Genomic DNA, 19,996 nt, shown 5'->3' on the forward strand with positions numbered 1-19,996 from the left:
GTCGGGTATCCGATCATTTACATCACCAGATACTATAGATTTACATTGGTTCAAGCGAATTATTATTCGTTAACTCTTAACTGACTCATGGTGCCATTACCGTTCAGTGCGAATTATTATTCGTTAACTCTTAACTGACTCATGGTACCATTACCGTTCAGTGCCTATGATATGTCAATGTGTAGATGTTCTGCTAATGACGGATTACAATCCATATTGAAGGACAGTGGTGCAGATGTTATTGAGGGTATAGATTGTGATGGTTTTGTGTTAGAATGTCATAGAAATAGGCCTACGCATTATGTGGTTGTAATTTTGTAGTCTAGATAATTAAAAAGTATTCACGATGAATGATTTTTAGTTAAACAATAAATGGAAACCACAATTACAGAAACCCCACTGGCTTCCAGTTCGAGCGAGGAATCAATTTAAAAGCCTTGTAAATGTGTTAATTCGATTTCTTCTGACACCGTACCCGAGTAGAACTTTGCTTTCTATGCTCCCCGCAGTTCGAACACAGCAAAAAAAAAAAAAAAAAAAAAAAAAAAAAGGAAAAAAGTTAAAGCACATCTGTTATAGTATGGTGTCATATATTTCCAAGCGCTGGGAAATGTGTACATTTTATGACGGGTATTTAATTCGTGCCACGTATAGGGTAAGTACGCTTTTTAACATTGAATTACATTCTCTATATTTGACAGTTAAGATGATTTGTGGGTGATTGTGTGTCGGTGTCCCAGTCAATTAGAGCGTGTGTGGTGGGAGGGTTGTGTCTAAGTGTGGCAGTCCATGAGTGTAGTGGGTGTGTATGTGTGCATGTTGAACACTGTGTGTGTGTGTTGGGAGGGTTGTGTGTGGGTGTGACAGCCTATGAGTGTGGTTGGCGAATCTGTGTATGTGTGCATGTTGGGAACCGAGTGTGTGTTTGTGCATGCGTGTGTGTGTTGGGAGTCATCATTTATTAAGATGGATTTACTTAAGCAAAATCAAATTTTCTTTGTCCAAAATCTTTTGTCAAAAAAAAGCAAATACTTTGAAAACATTTTAAACATCTGGCACAGCTAAGGCACTGGCAATAAAAACGCCTGTCAAACTTTGCCACGCAACAGACGCATTCTTCAATTCTCAAGAATATCAGATGACACCAAAGTCGTGTTGCCTTGTAATTTGATAGCTAAACCATCTGACACAGCTAAGACACTGGTTATATAACACATGCCAAACTTTCCCAGACCAAAGACATATTCTTTGGTTCTCAAGAATATCAAATGACACCAAGGTGCTTGACTTTTATTTTGATGATTAAAACATATGTCAAAACTAAACGACTGGTGTTAATTAAACATAGTCACCAAATTGCCTTTACAGAAGACATATTCTTTAGTTCTCAAAGATATTAAATTACATGGTGCTAAAACATGTCATAACTCCATACAAGATAACAGTGACCACCGCTATAATATATAAATCGAATCTAAAATACTGTGTAACGAAAATAAAACCCATTTATAGAAAGAACATATTTCGGTCATGGAAACTTGGTCATACTATTTTCATAATTCAAATATTGGAACAGATTCATCATACCACCACATTTTATTAAAACTTTTCATTAAATATAAAACTATCAGCAGATAAAGTATTGTTCAAATTTCAAACATTTGACTACAGAAGCAAACTTTCCATCAAATTAAAACAAATATCTACAAATAATCGGTAAATGATTTCATCAAATTAAAATAAATCATATGTACATCACTTATTGAAAAAAAACAACAACTAATGAATGAAAAATCTATAAGGATAGAAGGGATTCCTTTGATACACAAGTTTGAAAAATGGTAAGAAGGTCTTATGGAATCGTGGTTATATACCACAGAAACAAAGTCATTTACATATACGGTTCAGACGGCATAAAGGTCATCTAACAGAACCAATGAGGGAGTGTATGTCACAAATTATTTGCATGTTCGGTGAATTTCCATTTCATGCAAGACCTAGAAAACCAATGACAATTGTGTATTTCGCAAGTCATTTGCATTTTAGATGAATTCAGGTCAATGGAAAAGTTTACAAAAGTTCATAGACATATTTTAAATAGTTCCAGATTAAGTTTTAGTATATCGGTCTAAAGGTCACCCACCACGTGAAAGACTGAAAGATTGGCATTGAACAAAGGAATGGTGCTTCGTCATCAGCTTTTAAGTAAGCCGCTCCCTTTTTTAAACAGATCACATGATCACATCTGTATGTAACACACATATATGTGGATGGAATGTTTTACTGCAAGATATTATGTTTTATCTACTTTAAAATCAAAAGCCATCGGTTAGAACATCTGTTAAGTACATTATCTAGTGTTAGCCGTCAGTTTGTTTTAAAAGAGGTCACCTCTTATATTTTTTGTTAAATATATTTCAAAGGCTAAAATAAAAAATAAATAAAAATCTTACTGAAGTATGTCGGTTTTAACTAACCTTAATCAATATAAAACAATATAATTAATTCGCATATTAATTATTACATTAATTACTACAATTATCTGGTCATTTTTTTAAAAAACATTTTCTTACGCGTCAACAGCATAGAGATTGTAATTTTTTAACAACTCGGCAAAAAAAAAAAAAAAAAAAAAAAAATTAAAATAACTGGCCTAGAAGGAATATAGAGGTTATTGGCATATTTAAAAAGGTCCATTGCATTTTTTAAAATATCGGTCAAAAGTTCACCTTCTACCCCGAAAAACATCTGTTAAATACATAATGTAATATTAATATTATTAACCTGGTTTTTAAAGAACTAACCACTTTTATTTTTCTTAAATATATTTCAAATGCTAAAATAAAAACATTTAAGTACGTTAGGGTTAGACTAACCTAAATTAATATAAAACAATTAATATACTAATTAACATATAATTAATACGATAATGACTACAATTATCATTTTAAAACATTCCTCATACCTTAACGATGTACAGCTTGTATTTTTTAAAACAAGTACACGAGTTTGATTAACCTCAATTAATATAAACAATTAATATACTAATTAATATTTTACTTAATACTACAAATGACTACAATTATTTGATTGGTGACATCTGAGAATATTCAAGTTCCAAAATATTAATCTAGTCCCTATTAGTCAGTATGGACGTTAAAACTCGTTTCATTTCTCTTATTTAAAACCAAATTTTTGTCGTGAAATTCAAAAGATCAAATTGAGAACTACCACCAGACCAGTAAATAATTTCACCAAATTTAAATAAATAAAAATAAATTTAAAATAAAAATAATGAAAAAAAAAGAATTAATGAAAAAAAAAGAATTAATGAAAAAAAAAAAGAATTAATGAAAAAAAAAGAATTAATGAAAAAAAAAAAATTAATGAAAAGAAATTAATTAATAAAAAAAAATAATGAAAAAATAATTGAATTATGAATAATTCATGAAAAAGAATTTATGAAAAAGAATTCATGAAAAAGAATTCATGAAAAAGAATTCATGAAAAAAAAAAGTAATTAGATTATGAATAATTAGATTATAAATAATCAACTAAATGAGGAAATAACAAGACTAAATGAACAAATACAATTAACAAATACAATTAACAAATACAATTAACTATACAATTGACGGGAATGTCTTTTAGGACATGTTTTGGTCTTTGGGTTGAAGCGACGACGAAAAAGACGTTGGGGCGTGGCGAGGCGGGGCCCATGCGCGGTACAAATAAAACATTTTGATTCACACCACCAATAATACATTGAATGAAAAGATGATCAGAGCGTCCGCGGGTTTGAGGTGAACTAAGCACGCTCATTACGGGGACACGCCCCCCCCCCCATCCACAATTCAAATTTAAACTCACAACTTCATATTACCTAGTTGCCACGGGATTCCATCGGCACTACAATTACGTCATTGTCACGTGATTCTATCGTAACTAGGGTCAACAACCACGCCCATAAAACGTTGCTAAGGTAAACAAAACAGGGGAAGATAACCCCTACCGGAAATAACCCTTTAAGTACTGTAGTTTACTACTCAGATGATACTATAAGAATAGCTTTAATTCAGATTCTTGTCATAGTAGCCAATACAGAACCAGAGGTATATATACGTAAAGTATAGAGTGGGAGATGGCATTGCAATGGGATCCATATGGAATCCATACGTTAGTCCGCCCTTCATGTAGTTTCGGTGTCGTATCCGGGACATACCTCAAATACCGTTAAATGTATGAACCTATTAACGTAGTTGTACTTTGTTTCAACGGAAACAATTTGACCTTTGTTGTTATCCAATCATTATGAAACTTTCTTCCTTCGTTCGTTCCTAGAGTTTTACGTCCACTTCACCTAGTGTGATATCGTAGACAGAGACTTTCTACATGCACCAACCTACAGATCATAATATCATAGAGCGAGTGGACACCATTTTGAATTTACTGGAAAACAGAAGGTTGGTTATGAATTTATTTTATTACACATGGTGTATTTTACTCCGTTCCCTGGACGACCTACGCACTATTAGTGAATTATACACGAATGGATGTCTGATTGCTTTATAAGAACAAACTGAAAATTACTACGGGATGTGTGCGATTGGTATGAACCGACCCCACAATATCACATTTAATGAGAATTATTCTTTGAAAAAGACACACTTCACCTAGGTAAGAATTGCGCTGACTCACTAACCAGGAGTTATGTAGTCTCGGTCAACCAGAACCTCCTAGTCTTAAAGTACAGAGGGTCTGGGCTGGTTGTCAACATTTGGCGAAGTTTACTGGATAATCAACCACATAAAACACCACACTTCCGGTTACGCATGGGGAATGGAACTTTTTAGCTAAATTGACGACGAATTAGGATTAATAAAAAAGTGTTGGCAATGCAAATAGATTTTTCTGAAATGGCAATTCTTAAATTAATTTCATTGGCGTCGACATCTTGTTTTAGGGCTATAGTTACCTCCTTTAAATTTTGACCTAGCCAGTGTCCTAGTTATTCGCAAATGTTGACAACCCATCAAGACTAATAGTCATAGAATATTTGTCTAAATGATCGAGACCTCCGGTTAAGCCAAAATCTAAATCAAACTTTTGTAATATACTATGAAAGACATAGGAGTCTACATATCGACCATTCATTCGAGATATATTTATTAAGCGACACCATAAGTATAACCAATCTTGACATAATATGAACACAGTATTGTAGCCACCATTATTTGGGAAGTGACAACAGGTGTTCCATATCTTTGGTAATAGCCAACCGTAATTGGGAAGTGTTACTAGTTGTTCCATGCCTTTAATAATTAATATCTGTGATATATCAACAGGGTAATATTTAACTGTTTTTCATTTTGTAAAGAGAATATAAAATATGTTTGTTTGTTTGTATCCCAGTTTATTTTATTTATTTCTTTAACCGATTATAACATGGTCAACATGAGGATTGGACCCTGCAAGAGAAAAAAAAACAGTAATAATTATATCAGTTTACTGTAGGATAACAATTTAAAGATATTATCCCAAGAAATTAATTATCGGGTAGTTATAGTTAGTAGCTAGAAAGAAATAATGGATTCCCTGAAAAACACCCACAAGACAAAATATCACGGCATCCCTAAACGACAGGCTGCCAGTTCAGCTGTCTACACGAGTGACGTAAGGATCGTTTCTTAAGTGTGGATCTAATGTCTAACGTTTTTGAGGTCATTCAGAGAATAAAACGGCCAGTAGACACTTCAATTAAAAAGGAATTGACAGGGGACAGTCCAGCAATTTACTTAAAGTAGCTAAGTCTCTAACTCAATATCATCAAAAATCTTCCACATTGAAAACACGATTTATTTATCAATTTAAATCAACATTGATGCTGTCATCTTACCGTGAAAAGATGGCCTTCTGATATCCAATATTTAAAGACAAAATAAACATTTTACAATTGGTACACGAATCGTGTACCATAATGCGTTTCAGCGCTATTTGTAATAAGGGACTCGAAAAAAGAGGCTAGGCATATTCCACAAGTTATGTCAAACGGTGACGCTATATTCTTATCTGGAGAGCATGCCCAATAAATACTATCGGCGTAGACTGGAATAACCAGACGCTAGAGATTGAAATTCGATTGAGAATACTGGCGTATTTCGCCGATCCTAACTGATTAGAAATTACAGTAAAAACAGAAACGATTGAATGTAAATCAATTTATATACATTCATATTGCATTATTGTATGCTCTGCAACCATTTGTGTCAATTTCTAGGTCCTAAATATTAGCGACTTAGCTCCTTTAAGCTTCAATATTTATGGTAGATGGAAAGCGGCTAACGACAAATACAAGCTACAAATGGATTCTCCCTCAATCACGTTATGTGATGATTGAAAATACATTTGCGCGGTTTTGTTCCCCTTGAATTGTTTTGAGAAGAAATTGTAGAAAACTTTTGACAGATAAATTGGTTTGAATATATTTTAGTCCAAATATATTATAAATCACACGGTTTGTACACGAGAAGGTATCTTTAATCATATTATGTTTCATTTAAACTTTAAAAATCTAGTAGGATTATTTTAAGTTGTTTTAACGAAAACATAATATGCCCCTGATATTATAATGTCCTACAGTTTAGTGAAACATGTCATAATACTACCAGATGGGGTGGACGATTTAAGCTACGTCATAATAAACATAACATCAAAAACAATAGGCCTGTCATAGGTCAATAGCACTTTTATTTACCTGGATTTTTTTTGGGAAAAAAGCACTGCCATATGTCAATGTTGCGCTTATGTTCCTAGATACATCATACGATTAATACAGTCTCTGTTAACCATACACTACCACCAAATATTCAAATTGTTAAGATGTAACCCAGCAACTGGCCCCGTCATTAGATAGGTGCCGATGTTGATAATACTATTTATAACGGATACATTAACCCCACAGATATAGAAGACAAAATATCAATGATGAATGAAAGAACCGGGTTTTAAACCACACGTAGCAGCCTATGGCCTCAAGATCTAGGGTAGATGTCGTCTTGAACATCATTAATTATCCCCAGACTTGCTCAATTGTGTTTAAAACAAACACACTTTCATTTTCCTCTAATCGTGAGGATGGAGGAGTGGGAGTAGAGGGGGCTGGCCTCATTTCATCTATATCTGAATGATGAATAAAAGATCACACCTGACAGTAGAAACTACTACTTGGTATTAAAAATATAGATGGGTAGTCCACAATAAGAAGAAGTTGGCATAACTTTCAGGCATTCTAGATTTGGTACCGGAACGTTAAAATGCACTTCGTACTGATGAATCGGAGTGAAAAGAATAGGAAGAAAGAACTTACCTGTTCCACTGATGTTTATTTTCAAACTATTACCACTATTCCCCACTGTAAAATTCTCAGTATGTATAACTTTACCATTATGGTGTACCAACAATTTATATGCACCTTTAAAAGCTCTGATTTTAACTGTCTGGTCGTGACTTATATTATGAGATTCGTTGGTTCTCCAGGTATGCTTTAAGAGTTCCTGAACTTTTTTTCCAGCTGCATTCGGCTGTAATATACAAAAACAAGCCAAACAGACTTTAAAGCCCTTACCAACTACAAATACAGACACACAATTAACTATTATGATCTGGAAATTACAGTTTTCAAAATGACGATTATTCTAAATAGATACACATGCAATTAACAATGAGTGATTTTATAAAACTTGGTGAAAAAAAACTATCCGAAGTCTTCAAATGAAATGGGGTTTAACGTCCTACTGTTCTGCTCCTAACCTGGGCTAATGGAGACGGCCGAAGTCTTCAAAATGAAATGGGGTTTAACGTCCCTAATACAGTGTGCTATGAAGGAAATTTTGCCCGGGCAGCGGCACTATCGCCTACTCTTATATCGATTTCCAACTGCCAAGGGATCTTTAACGTGCATTCCAGTGTATACACGGGACCTCGGTTTTTCGTCTCATCCGAAGGACTAGATAACTGTCCTTGTCAGGCCCTCCGTCTTGCATCACTGACAAGGGGGGGGGGGGCACGCCGGAAAATCTGGATGAACTTACCCGACCTCCAGGCTAGCGAGCCAGCGTCTTACCCACGTGATCCCCCGAAGTCTTCAAAGGTTATCAATTAATTATCTGACATCATGAATGACCCCTCACTAATCTGCTGATAGACACAGCGAGACAAAGAATAGGTAGCGAGCACACAATCCAAAAGTTGTCAGTTAAGAACGATTTCTTTTGATCGCGGTAATATGACTGGAAAGGGCACATCAGACTAGATCGAGCGAAACATATATTATCTGTACATCAAAGTAGATTGTCTATAAGTCCGTCCTTCATTAAAGGAGTTTCATTTCAAAATACAACACCCATACTATGGAGGAACACAGAAACCTCTTTCGTCATGTGTTCCCGACAACACAAAAACATACCGTTACATCTTTTCCATTAGCAAGTGCGGCATTCGGTCTCCAATGATGCTGGTCCGAGAATCCCCAAAATAAGACGCCGTGGACTGCCGGATGACTAAAGTAAAGTTTTAGCACATCGGCATATTTCTTGGCCTTTTTGTTTGCATCATATTCATCAATATCAAGCTCTGTAATCCAAATAGGTAATCCAACTTCCGCCACCTCATCTAATCTATGCTGAAGATAACAGATACCAATTAACTTTGGTTACTGACCACCGGCCAAGTCGGTAACATTATTTTTATATTGTGCCTTTCTTGTAAATTCATTGCTTAGTATTTTGTTGTTGTTTTTTTGTTATTGGTGGGTTTGTTTCATTTTCATTTTAATAATATTCAGGCTGAAGGATGAGGTGATAAATTAATTCCGTTATGTGCTCATAATAATAATACATACTCGAGCCGGTCACCACCCATGTCATAATACGTGCAGGAGGACTACACTAGACGAGAAACAAAACCGATAAGTCAAACCTGCGTACAAGACGCAAACTACTCAAGAAACAAAAAAAATTCAAATCAAGTGAACGCATGAACGTAAACTGCGCTGTTTAGTCCCGAACTGTAATAATACAGGATTCACTCATAATGTGAAAAAAAAACCCCAAAGATTTACAAAACAAACGCGGTCTTGGCGATGGTCGTCTCGTGAATGTTCTTCCATTTGGACACTAATTAATAAGGGAGATAATTCGGATAGAATTTCGGAAAACCCTTCAAATTAATAAAGTGGGTGAAGAATTGAATCAGGTAACCGTGACATGTTGAACGTTTTACTCATGTAGTATTAAATCCGACTCCCACAGAAGGTTCAAAATTAGTAAGAGGCCAAGGTATGGCAGAAATGTAAAACAATGTAGTCTACGCAGAAAAAAGTAATAGCTTTATTTACCTTCATCACTGACAAGTCGAAGTTTGACCTAAGATGACTTTGAATTCCCATACCAGCCACCGGAACTCCATCAGCTTTAAACTGTAATCCCTGATCTTTAAAGGCCTGCAATCCGAAGAAAATCAACGTGACTAATTTCCAGGGGATTTATAGAAAACGTTGTGCCACTCCTCATTTGAGGATGGGTGGCTAGGTGGCCGAATGGTTAACGCGTGCGCGTTTGATCATAAGGTCTGTCACTGAGTCAACTGGCGTGGTGTCGATTCCCCGGTTGTATGTGTCAAGGAGTGGATTCGCATGTCGAACCTCAAGGGTTTTCGCCTGTCGGACCTCGTGGGTTTTCGAAGAGTCAACCGGTTTCCTCCCACTGCTAAAGACCCCTACGCGCTACCGAATTATTGAAATAAAATGAAACCATGTAGACCCGAAATGATCTATAGTTTGTGTCGAGTGGACCTTATATCCCATTTCGAAATAGGAGTAAGCCATAGGGTCACTGTCCCTTTCGGGGCCTAAGCCCGTCTTCATTAGTCCCATCGGTGCAGATAGAGCGTTTAAAATCCATTCGGTACAAACTGGGTCATTTCGGTACTAACGGTTCTTTTTAATTTCAATAATTCGCTTGAGTGTACGGGTCTTTAGCAGCGGGGTGGGGTGGGGGCCTGAGGACGCGGAGGAAACTCCTTGTCCCGTGCACGCGAGGAATCGAAAATACGCCACTTGATTCAATGACAGACCTTATAATCTAAAGCGCACCTGTTAAACTATTAGGCCACCCTACCTTTTAAATATGGTTATATAAAGGTAGATAAGAAAGTAGATTATATTACCAACCTGTGTAGACATTCCGCCAGCAACGACATCATAATCATTCAAGAAACATTGAGTATGTGGATCGTGTTTATGAACCTCTCTAAACATCCATTCCGTGATGTGGGGATCTTGAAGTTTCTCTTCATAGAAGTGGAGATGGATATTTTCATTCTCCACATCCCAATGCTGAAATCTAAATGTTGAACATTTGTTTGAACTCCAATACGCCATGAGGTCCATAAATATAAACCATAGCAATTCTAAGGAAGACAATTACTGAATTATTTTATCGAAACTAGTGTCTGGGTGACATTTAGCAATTTTAATTTATTTATTAAAATATATGTAATAATATGGGACACTATTTTAATTAAAGCGACGTTTTCTTGAGCGTCTTTTCAACGTTATTATTTATCAAGCAAACGATAATGAATATATAATAATAGTGATACAGCGTATTTGTATCGCGCAACTATTCAATCTACTAGGGAATGCACTAGGCGTTAGGAAATGATCTCAATTTAAAGTGTTAATGATATTGACTAAATAACCAAGTTTTCACTCTGGATTTAAAAACTGACACAGAATCACATTGTCGGATATTGATGCATTAATTTGTCTTCTGATCTTAATAAGCGTTTAGGTTCATAGAGTGATAAAAGATTTTGAAGGTAACCTGGAGCCGATTTGTTAATTGAACAATAGGTTAACGATAAGATTTTAAAGTTAATCCTTTCTCGAACACGGAGCCAGTGTAATTTGTTTAAAACGGGGGTGATGTGTGATCTTGATTTAGTTTTTATCACAATGTAAGCAGCACAGTTTTGTAGTCGTTGAATATAATATACAGAGGGTTTATAATAAGAAAACAAGTAACAGTTTATTAGAGATCACCAATTCTATTCTTCGGGTTCTTGATAAATAAACAGCCCCTTGAATCACGAGAAAAATGTTTGTTTCTAATTTCAAAATTTAGAAATTTGGAACTAATAGCTTTTGAACAGCACAACTAAGTATTTTTTTTTTAAAACTTCGTCATGGCCTAATTAACCAATAATGAATAAGGGGGCTATATATATATATATATATATATATATATATATATATATATAAATTTAGAAACATGGCGTCCATGTTATAATATAAACACATCATGTTAATGACGATTGTTTGCTTTTAGTTTTGATAATTCGTTCTATTTGTGGTGGCTCTTTCATTTATCCTAGAATACTGATTCTTAAATGGGAAAAAGAACGTTGGTAAAGAATCGCAGACCGACCGACCCGCCCGCACGGGTAAAAGACAAGTCGCTTACAAGAATGGAGTAACTTACTTTCCTTTAAATGTACTGGTCATCTCTTGTATATGTTTAGACAATAGTGGTTTAAGCTGTGAACCAGACATGTCCTTTTGCCATTTTGGAACCACATTCGGTCCTCCCCAAAATATATTATGACCTCTGATCTTGATACTGAAATTAAGCCAGGGTTTAGATTTACAAAGAATTAAGCACGATTATAATAGCCTTATATTCGGAATAGAATTGAAACAGATAGTGTGAAAGTAAGTCAGAGCTTACTTTTGTAAAGAAAATAATGATACAATAGCAGTATATATCGAATAGAAACAAATAATGTAAGTGTATTGAACATTAGGTACTGCCACCCCTTATGGATGCAATGACAATGTAGCTAGTATTGTGAATTTATCAAGCCCTGTGTGTAGCGATGTTAATGTCATGACGTTATTCCCAAAGTTTCGTCGTCGAAAACGCAGTCATGGACATCGTCGGTACACACCACCTAAGCTCAGCACTATCTCACTGGACGCCCTTTTGGAAATTATTCAAGAACCATTAGGGCCACACCATATCCGTACTAAATTATATTCTATTCCACTTACTATTTGGAAATTACTTAAATCTGAATGTTTGGATTCAAATTGTACTGATCCTGCATCCACTGAATACAGGGTTGTATCCATTGTTCTTGACATTGCCCACCGTCGTTTGGACATTACGACTGAACCTGATGCGTCACACACCACCAACAGTTCATTTCTAAAACTGAAATTTGCTAATAAAGGCATTGATGCTATCGGGTTAAGCCAAATATTACACCATAAGCAAGTCACAGCACACATCCCTCCTTACTTTAAAACTGTTACTGTTCCTAGGATTTCTTATACTTATACTAAACCCATTGCATTCAAAATATTTAATTACAGAAATGCATTATCTAACATCAATGTAAAAGAATTATATGATGACCCTCTACCCTGTTCTTGCTCTACGTCGTCCTTCCTTTACCCACCAGCTGGACATGTGGTCACTGGTGATTTGAACATAGTCCAGAATAATAAGCTACGTGAAATTTTGTCCAAAGGACCCAAATACCGGGAACCGCAACCATAACTTATTATGGATGCCGTAGAGAACTACGCTAGATCATGTGCCAAGGTGGAAGATGTTATCTCGGATACTCTCTCTGATTGGATTAAGTCTATCATCGTTTACTTAAACGAAGAATATACATGCAACGTTTGTCAGTTGACACTAGGCCTAAGTCTATTTTCAATGATGTTAACATTGTTGAAAATCTCAATGCCTTGCATGACAAGTATGTCATTGCTCCGGCTGACAAGGCGTCCAATAACATAGTGTTTATATGTAAACGACATTGTTTTGACTGTCTGTTCAAAGAACTTAATTTCGGGAAACCAATCGACAGTGCTACATATAAACGATCAACTCTTAGTAAGGATGAAATTATATCCAATCACAAATCTGTACTCACTTCATTTGGTACTCCGTGTGGAGATACCTACACAGATTTGCCCTTGTTATATTGGATACCTAAACTACATAAAAATCCTTACAAGCAACGTTTTATAGCAGGTTCATCCCGTTGTTCCACAAAACCACTTTCAAAAGTATTGACATCTATACTAACGGCTGTTAAAGAGGGTATTCAAAAATACTGTGACAAAATATACTCTCGTAGTGGTATAAATCAAATGTGGATATTGAAAAATTCCAAAGAATTACTTGATGGTTTGCAATCTAGATCCCTTGCTTCAGTCTCATCTATTCAAACGTTTGACTTTTCTACTTTGTACACTAAAATTCTCCATAGTAAATTAAAAGCCCGGTTGAAAGACATTATTCACAGTGTCTTTTCGTCTAAATCAGGTACTGCGAGATATCAATATTTAGTTGTAAATTACAATTCCACATATTTCGTTAAGAATCACAGTGATTCCAAAAACAAATTCACGGCCATCAAGATAATTCAGATGTTGGATTTTTTAATTGACAACACCTTTGTTGAATTTGGAGGGGAAATATATCAGCAAGTGGTTGGCATTCCCATGGGCACCAACTGTGCACCTTTGCTTGCTGATCTGTTTCTCTATTCGTACGAAGCCGATTACATACAGACGCTCGTAAAAACTAATAAACGATCAGTCAGACTTTTTAATTTCACTTATCGATATATCGATGACGTTTTATCACTTAATAATCCTAAATTTAGTGATTATGTAGAATTCATATATCCTGATGAGCTCGAAATTAAAAACACCACTGACAGTGACAATTACGCTTCCTACTTGGATCTGCGTCTCGATTTTGACAATTGCCATAAACTGGGTGTTAAATTGTACGATAAACGTGATGACTTTGACTTTCCGATTGTTAACTTTCCATTTATTAGTAGTAACATTCCAATATTACCAGCTTATGGAGTGTTTGTGTCTCAGCTAATTCGTTACGCGAGAGCTTGTTCCTTTTATTCTGATTTTTTAAGTAGATCGAGGCATTTGTCATCTAAGCTTCAACTACAAGGATACTTGCGCACTAAACTTATTAAAACCTTTAAAAAGTTTTATGGCCGTCATATTGATTTGATTGGTAAATATAACGTGTCTCTCTCGGCTATTATTCTAGATATATTTAATTGACACGTATACTATTACTATCTCCCTGATAATATCTACTACATCGTTAACACAGTTCATCGCGTGCATTTGGTATACCGATAGTTCATTGGCCAATCACGCTATTTTACCGACATTTCGCCTAATAGTTTGGATGCAGCTATGGCGGGTGTGGCGCCAGGCAGGGTAAGCTTACTCTTCCGGACATCTGTTACCACTGTTTGTCGTGTAATTTGTACACGAGGAGCAGTCCATTTGCTGATTACACTATTTTGCTTGAATACACTATTTTGCCTATAACGTTTTTTAGGACTTCGAATTCTGTCTTATGGTTTGGATTGTTCGTACTTGGTTTTATTTTATTATATAGCGTGTTTAATTGCGAGGTGGGATATATTTCTGTCTAGATCACCAATTATCAAGTACAATAATATATCGTTTTATATTGATTTGATGAATTGGATTACTGTTTAGGATAGATGGCGGTATATCCCTCTAGAATACATGGTACAATATCCATTTCGAGGATGGCACGATATCCCGTTAGGATGAATGGCACTAGCTATACCCGTAGAGTGTGGATGGTACGATATATCCTTTATGATAGATGACATTGTATCCCTTTAGGATAGATGACATTGTATCCCTTTAGGATAGATGGCACTATACCCGTTTAGCATGGATGGCACTATATTCCTTTATGATAAAAGACATTGTATACCTTTAGAATAGACGACACTATATCCATTTAGGATAGATGGCACAAAATATACAGCAAAACTACATCTTAATTTCACATATATAATAAAATGCATTCAAGGCGCCTAAGAAATGACGACACATTTGTTGTTTTTTTTTTTTGTCACTGCTAAATGTTAGTCAAATTAGTGCCGTCCTTAGTTATGTTTTCAAATTTTTTTGGAATGACGTGTTTGATTGGAGGTGCGCATTTGATTGGAAGGTCGGGTTTTATTAAAGAGTTCCTCCGCTCTGCGATTCGATGGCTACACCCCTACCCCCTCAAATTTAAATGGAAGTTTTAAAATTTTGTTTTAATGATATACGTTACATTAATCTTACCCCTTCGACAGCATTTCATTTACACCTTTAAGTGGTAATTTATAATGAAGTTCACCCTGAAATAATAATATACCATTTCACCAAATAAGATTTTGAGTAAATCGAGTATCGTCAAATGTCGTATTGAAATTTAAATCAGTAACCACCGGTAAAATTAAACAACTTAAAATTATGTTTTAATAGGTACAGGGTAGCTCGTTGAGTACCAGCCTCGATTAAGGTGTTGGCCAAGGAGGTTCCTCCAGCTAGTGCCATCTTGTTCGCAGGACGAACGGCATGACAAGGAAGGGTGCCCAGGCGATGGGTTGTACGTAATGGAATCATTGACAGCGCTGTCCATGCAAAATGTCCCACCTTAGGCGTATGTCTGTCTTCACTAGACCCGTTGGTGTAGACGAATATAATGAATATAATGAAATGGGGTTTAACGTCCTACTGTTCTGCACCAACTGGGCTAACGAAGACGGGTAGACGAATAGGACGTTAAAACCAATTTTATTTCATTCTCATTTAAATATTAAACCACAGGATTTTTAACAAAATATAAAGCATACTTTAACAGGTTCCGTGGCTGTCCATTTTAGACTCCATTCCAGAACACTCCATTCAAACAAATCGTAGAAAAACTTCATGTAATTTGGTCGAAATGTATCGAATATACCAGCTACATTAATCGCTGAACCCCAGCCAAACTCACTTTTAACTTGTTGAACCTATGCGTTAGAAAAATGCAAAGACAAAAATGACAATAAAAAATGCGATAGTATGCACCATGAGCCGAGCATGACGTCATCAGCGCCATCTTGAAATTCAGATATATAAAAATTCAATCGATACACAGTTGTATTCTGAAAATGCGTGCCAATCGTACTGGAAACATCAAGAATAACAGGACGGATAGCTCTTGGGACCCAGTTTCTAGTCTAAAAATCTGTGGATATTAGATGTTTATACATATGTAAATATGTGGAAGTAAATAGTATGTTCTTTAAAGTCTAAAATATTTCGTAGATACATATGTTAATGTGTATGCGTGTCATCGTTAAAATGCCATCCATAAAGCTTGGGTTACACCTTCTCTGTAGTAGCACCCGTAGGACTGCCATTACAAAACAAAGCGTGGCTCCAAAACTGTTGTGCTACGGTTGTCAACAGTAATGCCACGGTACCACGACGAATTGTACTTTTTGCCACGGTAGTTTTAAACATTTTAAAATCACGATAGCTACATGTAGTTCAACACCGCTCACACTTATCAAAGCGGTTTCAATAATGTCTCGTCACGGATCTCCACTGTTACGCCCGATTTGCTCTCAGTAGTACCACATGGGGTCAAATATCGTGAAGCTGTGAATAGGGCTTTAGGCAGTCTGGATTATATGTGACATTGTTTAAACATTGAATGGCTACGCACCTCGACACTTAGACCAGAAGGGGCAGTTGAACCACTTAAACTGTAATAAAATAGTGTACATGTTCTTTAATTTTATTTATTGTTATGGTATCTCCTGGTACGTTGAAGCCACAATGGACCAGTTTAAAGTTTAACACCATACGCAATCAAACATACTTTTATTTAAAAAACAGATTTCGATTCAAATATTATTCAAATTGACCAACAACTTATCCTATGGCCATATTGCGTTTTCATTTGTTTCTAATTATTTCATGCCGCCATTTGTTTGTTTTTTGGGAACACGTGGAGTTATATTAATTGTGCTGTTATTTTAGAATAAACTGTCAGCCTATCCGTAAATGGTCATTTATACCGAGTGCGAACACGACCGCCACCGCAAATGCAACCTATAACCGCTGCGACTTTCGAGCAAATCATGGTTCGTAGTGAGAGCGGCGATACGAAATTCGCACGATCAGAGAAAGATAAAACATACCTCAATTGAAGATTGGCTTTTCTTAGTTGATCAATTCGTTTATCTTCGTCACTTTCAAATTTATAGGAATGATCAATCCACGTGACTTCATAATCATCAACTAAGAAGTTAACAGATGGATCTGGGACCTTCACAGAAAACCTTACAGTTTTCGCTGTAACAAATAAATTATGTTACAACCGGGATATCGATATGTAGGTCAAATAGTGTCGCCATAGATTAAAGGAGTGAATTGGTTGAGGGTAAAGTAATTTCTAACATATTAGTGGTCGAATGGTTTAGATCTTAACCATTGAGTCAAGTGGCGTGGTTTCGATTCTCTGCTGGCACGTAAAAAGGAGTTCGGTCGCCTGTCCAACCACTTGGGTTTTTTCGAGATCCTAATGTTTCCTCCAACTGCTAAGATCCCTGCGATGTATTCAAATAAAATTGAATGTTATATTATGCTAGTTACAAAATGACCTAGACGTCGAATTGACATCTAAAAATTTGTTTAACACACGACACAATATATGGAATACAAGTTATTCCATATATTTTTTGTCATGTGTTATTCTTGTCCAGTTACTAAATCGTCGCTTAAACATCGACAAGCCCTTCAATCACCAATAACTCAATAATATTACAAAGGTATGAAGTAACAGGCTTTTGTGAATTAACACATGACACAATTATATGGAATACAAGTTACTTGAAGAGTTTATTACAGCGACGTTTCGACGAGGGTTCTCCCGTCTTTGTCAAGCAAAGAATGACCAACATAGTAACTTGTATTCCATATAATTGTGTCATGTGTTATTCTCATCCAGTTACTAAATGCCACTTAAACAATTTTGTGAATTAGTTACGTATTGGTAATTTATTTGAAATTTACGCTTGACTAAATTTCCTCCGCCGCCCCGGGGGGTTAAAATTCAACATTTAAATTAGAAATTGTTCGTATGCCAGCCAAGTGCCTCCATTTTGAAATAATCTGCGTAAGCATGCTATCAAGGATATTGAATGTATACTTTTATTTTGTGTAGGACATGATAAATTGAAGTTATTGAAGATAATTACTGTTAGCCGGTATGTAATAATCTCCTCCAACGACGTGCCATTTTCCTGGTGTGATGAATGGCGTTACACCAGCAGAAACATATGTTTGTTTACCTGCAAGAAGAAAATTATCATTAAAATTTATATCTTTCACATATATATATTTTTTGGGGGGTGGGGGCGGGGTAGGGGTGGTGTCAATTATTTGGACACATTTGTTGGCAGCCTGATTTCTTGAATGAATAGTAAGTGCAGCGGGGCCACACAATACAAAATCAATTACACAAGACACACCCATGGACAGGACACAATATACATAGCTGTATTGTATCGATCTTGGTCCTGACGCCATTTTCAGATGAAAATAACCAGACTTTTAGGCATCTACATGCAGTGAAGACATGGCAAGGTTTGGCTCCCTTATCTCCCCATGTGGTACCACATTCCACAAAATTTTCGGCTTACAATAATTTTGATAGAGTGTTTTGGGTTTGTGGTGTCTGTGGTGTCTGTGGTGTTTTTCCCCACAAGAGTTCCACAACCTTTCTTTTAAGTGCACACAGAAGAGTTAGCCTGACTTACTGTTTCCGGCAACTACAGTAGGGACCTCGTTTGAAGAAAACAAAGGAAGAGCACCGTGCTACTATTGAGATATTATACTTTATACACGTACCATTGTTGTCTATCATTTCTAGCAGTGAATCTAGATTACTGTATATCTTGCCTGGAGCTGTATTGAGCAATTTTGCCCAGGCCTTGAAAGAGTAGGTTCTATCTGGAGTGATAGTTAGTTCTTGAGAAGGACCAGTCCATTCATATTGTCTGCATTTACAAAGTAAATAATCGTTTACATTTCCAGAATATGCACAAACAACTGGGCTAATGAAAATGAAAATACGCCATACAGTGTGCGACAATGGCCTACCCTTATTTCGAATTCCAACTGTCAACAAGTGATACTTTAGATGTCGTTAGTGAACTTCACCAAGGGGTAATTTAAACGCTTCAATAAACCAATAAAATCCTTTTCTCGCCGGAAAACAACAATAGAAAAATAAAAATTGACGTCAAAACGGACAAAATATATCCAGATACTTGCTTGAGAACAGAATAGTGTGTCCATGACGTCATCCACTGAGATTATAATAGTTTTTATGGATACGGGTTTATAGAAATTATAAAACATGTAATAACAACCCCCCAAAAAAACAACCACAAAGAACCTCTGGTTCGCCGATTCGCTTCAGCATTTTCATCTATCTTAAGATTGGGATTTTTGCGTCACAATGATGACTGTAATAATAATAAAAGTGTCTTACCTATTTGTTACCTTGTAACTATGGGAACCACTATGGCTGTCTGAAGATAGGGTACACGTACATGACCAGCAATCATATTTACTGAAAGTCTCAAAACTAGGATTTGTCACTAAATTCTGGGCTTTAAGAACCCCAGGAAGGATTAGAAGAAACAACAGCATGTTGACGATAGCATGTGTTCAAAACCAAATTCTAGCTATGTCTAATTATGGCCCTGGTTGTTCCACTGCTTTACAGATTGCTAAAGAACAGTAAAACCTTAAATCCTAGATAAATCACGTCTCGTATACTATTGATAACGATAAGGAGGTTCACTGCCAGATAATACACATCACGATTTCGATCAAGTTTAATATATATTATGACGCTTGTTCGAGGATTCGTATATGGTTGAATATACGAATACGGTTTTTCGAAACAAGAGCAATGATGGCTCACGAACCAGGAGCTCATGGGGTCGGATCAATCTGTTTCACAGAGGATTACGAAAGTCTTCTAATATTTCTGTAAAATATGACTACCTT

General features: G+C 35.9%; 2 protein-coding genes across 2 annotated transcripts in view; one reads left to right on the forward strand and one right to left on the reverse strand.

Moving 5' to 3' along the window:
* LOC126828632 (hemicentin-1) overlaps window positions 1-19,996 on the forward strand; it is a 280,950-nt gene that overhangs the window by 139,016 nt on the left and 121,938 nt on the right. The gene's annotated exons all lie outside the window — the stretch shown is intronic.
* Window positions 5,396-19,676, reverse strand: LOC130010239 (uncharacterized). The gene is made up of 13 exons (XM_050558593.2): window positions 19,473-19,676; window positions 18,827-18,975; window positions 18,175-18,267; window positions 17,116-17,269; window positions 16,638-16,677; window positions 15,778-15,936; window positions 15,224-15,279; window positions 11,541-11,678; window positions 10,229-10,400; window positions 9,395-9,499; window positions 8,465-8,680; window positions 7,367-7,580; window positions 5,396-5,468 (listed from the first exon to the last, which is right to left on the reverse strand). The coding sequence occupies exons 1-13, from the start codon at window positions 19,631-19,633 to the stop codon at window positions 5,431-5,433; spliced, it is 1,695 nt and encodes a 564-aa protein (XP_050414550.1). The 5' UTR covers window positions 19,634-19,676; the 3' UTR covers window positions 5,396-5,430.

The sequence above is a fragment of the Patella vulgata genome, chromosome 1 (genome assembly GCF_932274485.2).
Source record: "Patella vulgata chromosome 1, xgPatVulg1.2, whole genome shotgun sequence".
Classification (NCBI taxonomy): domain Eukaryota; kingdom Metazoa; phylum Mollusca; class Gastropoda; family Patellidae; genus Patella; species Patella vulgata.

What these genes read in the sequence shown, in the direction of transcription:
- LOC130010239 (XM_050558593.2), bottom strand. Translation starts at nt 19,633, where the DNA reads ATGCTGTTGTTTCTTCTAATCCTTCCTGGGGTTCTTAAAGCCCAGAAT. An exon ending in CTTCTGGTCTAAGTGTCGAG is followed by an intron (nt 15,937 to 16,637) that starts GTGCGTAGCCAT and finishes TCTAACGCATAG; the next exon opens with GTTCAACAAGTTAAAAGTGA. An exon ending in CAGCCACGGAACCTGTTAAA is followed by an intron (nt 15,280 to 15,777) that starts GTATGCTTTATA and finishes TTATTATTTCAG; the next exon opens with GGTGAACTTCATTATAAATT.